Source organism: Ascaphus truei, unplaced genomic scaffold (genome assembly GCF_040206685.1).
Source record: "Ascaphus truei isolate aAscTru1 unplaced genomic scaffold, aAscTru1.hap1 HAP1_SCAFFOLD_1585, whole genome shotgun sequence".
In the NCBI taxonomy this organism is placed as follows: domain Eukaryota; kingdom Metazoa; phylum Chordata; class Amphibia; order Anura; family Ascaphidae; genus Ascaphus; species Ascaphus truei.
In genome coordinates this window covers 47,864-57,968 of record NW_027454476.1, presented here as the reverse complement: position 1 = coordinate 57,968, position 10,105 = coordinate 47,864, and the positions used below count along the sequence as shown (strand labels likewise).

Sequence of the window (10,105 nt, the reverse complement as noted above, 5' to 3'; positions counted from 1 at the left end):
CAAATGTAGGGCTATATACACCTAACAATAAGTGGAGTATCTGAGGATAATAGAGTCAATATCTGCCTGTAAGCCTGGTTCTCCTCACCACTTGTAGGCTTTATACCTCTAGAGTATTAATAAATATTTTTCAATCTTCATCCCACGGTCATAGTGAACGAGTAACCACGGGGGCGAAACGCGCAGCGGGTACATTGTTCTGACCCCGTAGGCGCGTTTCCTGCATGATAAATATCCAGGAGTCATTCCAAAGGTTTGGAGAGAAGAAGCGGTGCACGGCAAGCAATGATGGGGCAGATATATATTAAAAACTATTTATTGGAGGCAGTGACATCATGGAGTATGGCCCAAGAAGTTACTGACGCGTTTCGCTTTCGTGGGGCTGGGAATTAGGACAGGGAAACTTCAGTACTCAAGGGCCACTGACAAGTCAGGTTTTCAGGATATCCCTGCTTCAGCACAGGTGGCTCAATCTTCGACTGAGTTGGACTGGAGTTGGCCACCCAGCTTTAGGAGATCTTTATATTTCAGTTATCTTACCTGGAATTATTTCCTGGAATATACATTTTTCACCAGTCCAAAAAATGTTCGATTTAGATCTTTACGCCTGTTTTTTTACTTAAGTAAATGTCTTTGTATATTTACAAATAAACTATATTTGTTTGTTTTTATGTGCGTGATTTGCAATTTGAATAGCAGGCGTATAGTACATGTTCAAATTCTGCCTCGCCTGAGAAGCTTACAATCTAAACTGTGCACCGTGGTCGGTGGGACATTACTATGATTAGCACTACCTTTTCGTTAACAAATTACAGTTCCGATTTTCAGTTTTTAAGAAGATGGGGGAATCATTTGAAATAGTCTCAGTTTTTTTTTTTAAGGCATAAATACTACTGAATGTAAACTGGATTCAGAGACCTTTGCCCAAAAGGTGCAGAATTTCTTGAATTTAAGCACAGCACTGGTCCCTCACCTCAAAAGCTGACCATTTAATTTGGCGCCCTAGATATTAGAAACATTTGGTGTGCATAGTAAGAGGTGAGGAAATATGTATTGTCCCACTGTGGGTATGGAAATTAATTTAAACTGATCCGGGGGTTTCCTTGGAGCTTTTTTGTGTTTTTTTAATGTTTATGGACCTGACTTCCCCTCGATTCCCCTGCTCTGGCCCAGGGCAAAATGGTGGCAGGGACAGGGCCCGGCCGGACAGCCAAGCTGCAATGTCATCTCTGCGTTCTATTCGTGACCTCGCAGCCATGTTTGTAGTCCAGCCGCCATGTTTGTAGTCCAGCCGCCATGTTTGTAGTCCAGCCGCCATGTTTGTAGTCCAGCCGCCATGTTTGTAGTCCAGCCGCCATGTTTGTAGTCCAGCCGCCATGTTTGTAGTCCAGCCGCCATGTTTGTAGTTTTGTTGTGTCAAACCCAGAACACACAAAAATACAAATATTTGGGGGACCACCGGGTCCCCCCTGGACATTGGGGGAGTACGGATAAGCTCCAAGAGGCTCCATGATCAGGTAAGATTCAGTATATTATCCTTATTGACAGAGTGATGGGATTTTGGAGCAATGACACAATATATATCCCCCACGGCTTTTCGCGTCAGTCTTAGGATGGAGTGAGATCAGTTATTCCAGGAATTCCTTCGGGACGTGTCAGCGTGGGAGGCTCTTCATCCCGCGTAGCAAAAAAACAAGATTAAAGCCACGGCGAAGACAATAGAAACCGTTCCCATGACCATCCCGATCTTTACAGGGTAACTATCCAGAGTGTTATCTGCAGAGAGATGTTAGATATGTTTCCAGTTAGAAGACCCCAAATAAATCTTCATTCAATTGCCACATCCCTAATGCCTCAAAGGAATACACCCCCTCTTGCAAGATTCTATACACAAACATTCCCCCCATTTCCCAGTATAAGCGTAACCCCCCTTTTGGAATACTAGGGCCTTAAGGGTTTAACTGTGTGGGCCCACAAAGAGTAACACCCATTCCCCCATCATAGGGCGCTTAGTGACTTATCCCTGCCCTCTTCTGCCCAGTGGTGGCGATGTCATGGCAGGATATATAGAGAGCGAAGAGGAGAGAGAGAGGAAGAGTTAGAAGACTTCTAGAAGATTAGATCCCAGGAGGAGTTGAAGAAATGGGGCCTCACTGTGAATAGTGTATATAGTTTAATAAGTATAATACATAATTGGGATCCCCTTGAGTCCTGTTAGCGTCCCACTTCGATGGCTCCACGCTGCTATAAAGGTTTGCCAAGAGACAGCCTATGCCTAGATGCGGCTCCACAGGTCGCAGCCCCTACACATAGTTGGACCAGCCCCACCGGAGGGGCTCATAACTGACTCTCACTCAGAAGGCCATGTGGTAGCTGTCGGTATACCCGATGGGGCAACTAACCCCAAACATAGAGTAGTACCTGGCCCGACGGGCCCAGTGGATAAAGAGTGCTACCGACGCTATAGAGCACAGGGACACTATAGGTAGCATGAGTTATAAAGACTTAGCACCGTCCTAGCGGGCCGGGATAGGGGCAGCAGCGGAAGCCACGCAAACAGTATAGACACAGGACATGAAGATGGAAGATGCTCTGTACATACTCCATGTGAGACTGTGTCTAAAGGATAATAAAGTTGCAGTTTGAATGAACAAAGTCCCTGGTGCCCATCATAACAAGGAGTTAACGGACATTGTGTCCGAAACGCGTAGGCGGTTGCACACCTTTGGGTGATGTTTATGGAATACAGAATTGTTACTTTTATACCACCTGGCTCCCGGCAGTGCGCGGCTCTCTTTCTTTCTTTGCTACATTTGGAAGGCAAAGTGTCTTCCCCTACGTTATACACGTCAGAGCTGTAGTGACGGTTGGCGCCCAGGAGACAGAATTTGTACGCTCACTAGAGATAATTTTTTTGTATTACTTTGCTGCCACTCCTGTTAACAAGCGGGACACATGTTTTTATCGGAGACGCGGGGTCCTGTGTGCCACACTGAGCATTAGTAATGACACTTCTGAAGCAAGTCAAGTGGGGGAGGAGGTTAGGGGCTCAACGAGAAAACTGGTACGTGAAAAGGAAGAGGTTGATGCACTAAAACATTATTTGCAGATAAGGAGCAGGGGGACCACCCAGTCACAGTTATCACGTCTCTAGATGTGCAGTCCGCTGTCTGCTTTTCTACACTACTCGTGTGTGTCCAATGCAGCATTGAAAATTCTACTGCTGTGTTAGTTCCCACCACCTCTGCTGGAAGGATGTTCTATTAATCCACTACCCTTTCCCATAAAGATCTACATTGCCTGTACTTCTTTGTAGCATGAGAAGGGGAGAGGGATTTAAATGTCTAATCTGTTAAAGTCGATTATTATATCATCAAAATTAAGCGATTTCACCCAAATAAGTGACCCAGGTAAGAATTGAACTCCCAAACATTTGCATTCCATCCCAACACCTACCAAGCAGTGAAACCCGATCCGTTGATGATGTTTGTGAGTTCGATTCCTCCATGAGACAATTAAATACACTATTTATTTTATTTTTTTGTCTTTAGCCTTCTGTGGTTTAAAAATATTGTCCCTTCTAATACCCGTACCAGCACCCAGTACGTTTCTTACCAGCATGCTCCAGGGCACGGGACGGGGCATTATATATCCAATTCTTCATCATTTCAGCTACACAGAGAGGGCAAGAAAAAAGATGTTGATAAAGAAAAGAGGAAGAAACACATAGTTGGACCAGCCCCACCGGAGGCGCCATAGCTGACTCACTCAGAAGGCCAGGTAGTAGCCGTGAGGGTAAAGAAGTGACTAAAAATCCTCGGATAAGCAAGGGTGCACATTTTACACACCTCTAAAAATGAGCACGATGCTAAATATAGCAGTAATAAGTATAACCAGTGTTCGACAAACCTATACATTTGCTCGCCCCGGGCGAGTGGATTTAACCCCCGGGCGAGTAAATATTGGCTCAAGCAGCACACGTTTGGTACTAGGTGGCGAGTAGATTTTTTTGTGTGGCGAGTAGATTTTTTGGTGATTTGTCAACCACTGAGTATCACTATACACACCCAGCAGTCTAAAGGGTGTATTCACTACATTACCATGTTTATAAGTGTGGGGCCATTAAAAAATGGCTGACTACATAATAAGGAGCACACTATGGTGTACAAATCCCCAATAAATTGTTTACAGTCGTTAGCTTCTACATACCTTCCACATTTAGGACCCTATTAACCCGGTCTGTTGTCTTCCCATACTGGACGACACAGGTATAGTTGCCGCTGTCCATCAGGGTCAGGTTAGTTAGGGTGAGAGAAGCGTTTCCCTTCTTCAGTTCTTCCACGGACAGTATAGCCCGAGAATCTTCCACCGTCTCCGTCCCTCTGCTGTATTCAACCAGCCGCCTCCCGTCACGTTCCCACCGCACCTCCAGGTCGTCCAGCCTAATGGGCAGAGGCTTCACCTTGAACAGACATTCTAGCAGGACCATGTTGGAGAGGGAAGATGCAGAAGCTTTTGTGGGAGGTTGAAGACCGCAAGCTGAATAGAAGAGAAATAAAATATCTATAAACAAATAAATATTCCAGCTGCAACAACGGGGGGGGGGGGGGAAACAATTCAGAAAACCGGGGCGAGTGAGAGGTGGGAGGGGGTGAGTGAGGAAGAGAGGGAGTAAGACGGAGGGGTGAGAAATACATTGGAAGTGGGGAGGGGGAAATAGAGGGGGCTTGTGTGATAGTGGGGGGTGATAGTGGGGGGGGGTGAAAGTGGGGGGGGGGTGATAGTGGGAGGGGTGATAGTGGGGGGGTGTGATAGTGGGGGCTTGTGTGATAGTGGGGGGGGTGATAGCGGGGGGGGTGATATTGGAGGGGTGATAGTGGGGGGGGTGATAGTGAGGGGGTGATAGTGGGGGAGGGTGTGATAGTGGGGGCTTGTGTGATAGTGGGGGGTGTGTGATAGTGGGGGGAGGTGATAGTGGGGGGGGTGATAGTGGGGGGGTGATAGTGGGGGGGTGTGTGATAGTGGGGAGGGTGATAGTGGGGGGGTGTGATAGTGGGGGGGGGTGTGATAGTGGGGGGAGGTGATAGTGGGGGGAGGTGTGATAGTGGGGGGGTGGAAGTGGGGGGGGTGATAGTGGGGGGGTGGAAGTGGGGGGTGATAGTGGGGGGGGTGATAGTGGGGGGGGTGATAGTTGGGGGGGTGATAGTGGGGGGGTGATAGTGGGGGGGGTGATAGTGGGGGGGGTGATAGTGGTGGGGTGATAGTGGGGGGATGATAGTGGGGGGTGATAGTGGGGGGGTGATAGTGGGGGGGGGTAATAGTGGGGGGGGGGTGATAGTGGGGGGGCTCGCAAGACCACATAACTCTAGTCCTGGGCCCGGGAAATCTGTCTGCGGCCCTGGCGCGGCATCTGCAACCGTGATGCATAGCGCAGCCGCGGCTGGCAGCACCGTCCCACTGCGGCACACCAGAACGCCCGATAGGGCAATCCGCCTCCGGCTGCTGATAATGACGTGCAAATGATACTGAATCCAACTGAGGCGGTATCATTCCGTCGTGTATCCACCAAAGTCCGTTAAGATTAACGCCACGTCAGTTAGGTTATACTTGGCGTTACTCACATCCAGGCCCCTGACATAGGGCTTTTATGGGGTGTGGGTGGGTGTAACCCCACAGTTAGGGGATATCGTTAACATAGCGTTATTCCCCTCTCCTCTCTTTCTCAACTTGAGCTCCAGACATATTGCAGGGTCTGGATGGGAGTATCGCTGAGACGGGATATACTTACAGATGGCACATAGAGGTGTGTGTGTGTGTGTGTGTGAGCATGTGTTATTTACACACACATAACACACGGAGGTGTGTGTGTAATATTTACACACATTACACGTGTGTGTAATATGTACACACATATAAGACACAGATGTGTGTGTGTATAAGTGTGTATGTGTGTCTGCAATATATATGTACATATAGAACATGGATATATGTACAGCACTGTATCTATGTGTGTATATATGTATATACAGTATACTTACATATAGCACATAGCAGCAGTGCCATTATTCTGATCCTCGCGCACATGTGTGTGTATATGAGTGTATATGTACAGCACTGTATGTATGTGTGTGTATATGAGTGTATATGTACAGCACTGTATGTATGTGTGTGTATATGAGTGTATATGTATGTGTGTGTGTGTATATACAGTATACTTACATATAGCACATAGCAGCAGTGCCATTATTCTGATCCTCGCGCACATGTGTGTGTATATGAGTGTATATGTATGTGTGTGTGTGTGTGTATATACAGTATACTTACATATAGCACATAGCAGCAGTGCCATTATTCTGATCCTTGGGCACGTGTGTGTATATGAGTGTATATGTATGTGTGTGTGTATATGAGTGTATATGTGTGTGTGTATATGTATATACAGTATACTTACATATAGCACATAGCAGCAGTGCCATTATTCTGATCCTTGGGCACGTGTGTGTATATGAGTGTATATGTATGTGTGTGTGTGTGTGTGTGTGTGTGTGTGTGTGTATATGAGTGTATATGTGTGTGTGTGTGTGTGTGTGTGTGTGTGTGTGTGTGTGTGTATATGAGTGTATATGTGTGTGTGTATATGTATATACAGTATACTTACATATAGCACATAGCAGCAGTGCCATTATTCTGATCCTTGGGCACGTGTGTGTATATGAGTGTATATGTGTGTGTGTGTGTGTGTGTGTGTATATGAGTGTATATGTGTGTGTATATATGTATATACAGTATACTTACATATAGCACATAGCAGCAGTGCCATTATTCTGATCCTCGGGCACATGTGTGTGTATATGAGTGTATATGTATGTGTGTGTGTGTGTGTATATATATATACAGTATACTTACATATAGCACATAGCAGCAGTGCCATTATTCTGATCCTTGGGCACGTGTGTGTATATGAGTGAATATGTATGTGTGTGTGTGTGTATATGAGTGTATATGTGTGTGTGTGTATATGTATATACAGTATACTTACATATAGCACATAGCAGCAGTGCCATTATTCTGATCCTCGCGCACATGATGATGTTGGAGCAAGTTGTTGAGTTGCTTTTCTCTGGGTGTCTGAGAGCATTGGACAGAAACTCCCAGATAACGTGCGTCTTGCAACTACTAGCGCCGATAACAGCGAGGAGGAGTCTGCTTTTAACCCCATGGAGAGTCCATTAACCTTTTCACCGCCAGAGGGATTGATGCTTCAGTTGGCCTCACTTAGGAACACTACTGGAGCACTCGGCAAGCACCCAAGTATCAAACAACCTCCACATTGCTACATCCCAAGGTCATCCCTCCCATTTCATTCTTCTTGACCTGGCTGCAGCCTTTGATACGGTTTCCCACACACTTCTCCATCACACACTCCAGTCTCCTTGTGTTCAGGACAAAGTCCTCTCCTGGTCTTCATCCTACCTCTCCAATTGTTTCACTATTCTATAAATTGCTAACTTCCTCTGCTGGTGTATCGCAAGGCTCGGTTCAGGGACCCCTGCTCTGTTCTCTCTCGATACACTCTGTCTTGGTGATCTTATTCATTTATTTGGCTTCAAATATCAGATGACACAACTGTTTGTATCCACTGAAGCTCACATCTGAGGTACCATTCCAGGTGTCCAACTATGTCCTGGTAATCTCATCCTGCAGGGCAGCAAGAGGCCTCAAACTCTGTATGTCCAAAGCGAGCTGCTCATAATCCCACCCAAATCAAGTCCCATTGGGTTCTCTCCGTCATGCTTTATAAGACTACGATCCATTCAGTTCCCCGAGCTTGTTGTTTGGGGGCCATATTTGACGTTCAGTTTCCACTCACCCTAATGCTTTTGGTAATTGTTGCCACTTTCTCCATAACATTGCTAAAATACAACCTTTTCTGTTTCTCTACTACTAAAATGCTCTCTGTTCTGGAATACTGCTCTCTGTAACTCCTCCTATTACCCCATATAACCTCTCCCTATAACTCCTCCTATTACCCCATATAACCGCTCCCTATAACTTCTCCTATTACCCAATATAACCTCTCCCTATAACTCCTCCTATTACCCCATATAACCGCTCCCTATAACTCCTCCTATTACCCCATATAACCGCTCCCTATAACTCCTCCTATTACCCAATATAACCTCTCCCTATAACTCCTCCTATTACCCCATATAACCGCTCCCTATAACTCCTCCTATTACCCCATATAACCTCTCCTTATAACTCCTCCTAATACCCCATATAACCCCTCCCTATAACTCCTCCTATTTCCCCATATAACCCCTCCCTATAACTCCTCCTATTACCCCATATAACCGCTCCCTTTAACTCCTCCTATTGCTCCATATAACCGCTCCCTATAACTCCTCCTATTACCCCATATAACCTCTCCCTATAGCTCCTCCTATTGCCCCATATAACCTCTCCCTATAACTCCTCCTATTACCCCATATAACCTCTCCCTATAACTCCTCCTATTACCCCATATAACCCCTCCATATAACTCCTCCTATTACCCCATATAACTGCCCCCTATTTCTATTACTATTACCCAATATAACTGCTCCCTATAACTCCTCCTATTACTCCATATAACCGCTCCCTATAACTCCTCCTATTACCCCATATAACCTCTCCCTATAACTCCTACTATTACCCCATTTAACTGCCCCCTATTTCTCTTCCTATTACCCCATATAACCTCTCCCTATAACTCCTCCTTTTGCCCAATATAAACGCTCCTTATAACTCCTCCTATTACCCCATATAACCGCTCCCTATAACTCGTCCTATTACCCCATATAACCGCTCCCTATAACTCCTCCTATTACCCCATATAGCCTCTCCTTATAACTCCTCCTATTACCCCATATAACCCCTCCCTATAACTCCTCCTATTGCCCCATATAACCGCTCCCTATAACTCCTCCTATTACACCATATAACCGCTCCCTATAACTCCTCCTATTACCCCATATAGCCGCTCCTTTTCTCAGTATCCTATATCACAAGCTGACACCCATTGAACTCTAATATACTGCCATATTGTCCCCATGATGGTTCATGTAACACCACTTACATTGTGACTTTTTGAGGGGTCAAATGATAAATATCGACTTAAATGAAACCAGCAAATTGTCACACAAAACTTTTTATTGGAAGTTACAATTGAGTTTGGGAAATACACACAACACATCGCTTGTTATTGTATTTAAATGTATTAATCATTTCCGGCACAAAAGCTTGCAATCAAAATCCAGCAGTCTGATTGGTCGTATATCACGTAAATCCAGCTATCTGATTGGCCAGATTTCACACAGTGCCAGCAATCTGATTGGCCGGTTGATGCATTAATAATTCGGCGACATCACACAATTCACAGCAGAATATTCAAATGAATTAAACAATCACAAGAAAAACCATGTTAGAAAAGCAGGCAAGCAAACATTGTTTTCCTTTTGCTAATGGTCTTCTGACATTTTTCCACCTGATGTCATCATTTATTAATCCAGATTTACCTGTCGGTTTGGAGCAAAAATGCTGATAAAATAATGTCACAGGATTTAAAAAATGGCCGACTATGCAAAATTATTTCAACGGGATTGCTATTTAATTATCTGTGTCCAAAGTGCTGGAACTGCAGCTGTTTAGAGGGATAAGTGCTGTAAAAATACAATGTTTCCAGGACAGTCAAAGCGGCCATTTTTAAAACAACCCAAAAATATATATTTTACTTAAAAATGTTAAGCTATGGGATAAGGTGTGACCGAGATGGGGGTAAAATGAGAAACAAGTGTTAATATGAAATGAGAGATTCAATTCACATTCAGTCACCCTAATTGTTAGTGAGAAGACAGTGAAAATTGTCAAGCAGGAAGTAGCATGGCAGGAAAGGCAGGAATCACCTTAGTCAGCATGAAAACTAGTCATCATGGGTTAATAAAATGCACTTGTGCTTGGAAAACGCAATGCTTTGTGGGCCTTGGGCAGCGGCGGGTCGTTTTATTTTGCAGATTTAGGAAGGCGTTGGGCTGAACACTTCTCCACGTCTTTGATCAGCAGGTCC

At 45.1% G+C, this 10,105-nt stretch overlaps 1 protein-coding gene across 1 annotated transcript; it reads right to left on the bottom strand.

Moving 5' to 3' along the window:
* Nucleotides 1-300: 300 nt before the first annotated feature.
* On the bottom strand, nt 301-7,188 carry LOC142476412 (programmed cell death 1 ligand 1-like). Its single transcript, XM_075581793.1, has 4 exons — nt 7,040-7,188; nt 4,210-4,539; nt 3,616-3,672; nt 301-1,776 (listed from the first exon to the last, which is right to left on the bottom strand). Exons 1-4 carry the CDS (start codon nt 7,083-7,085, stop codon nt 1,673-1,675), a joined length of 537 nt encoding a protein of 178 aa, XP_075437908.1. The 5' UTR covers nt 7,086-7,188; the 3' UTR covers nt 301-1,672.
* Between the last annotated feature and the right edge of the window lie 2,917 nt (nt 7,189-10,105).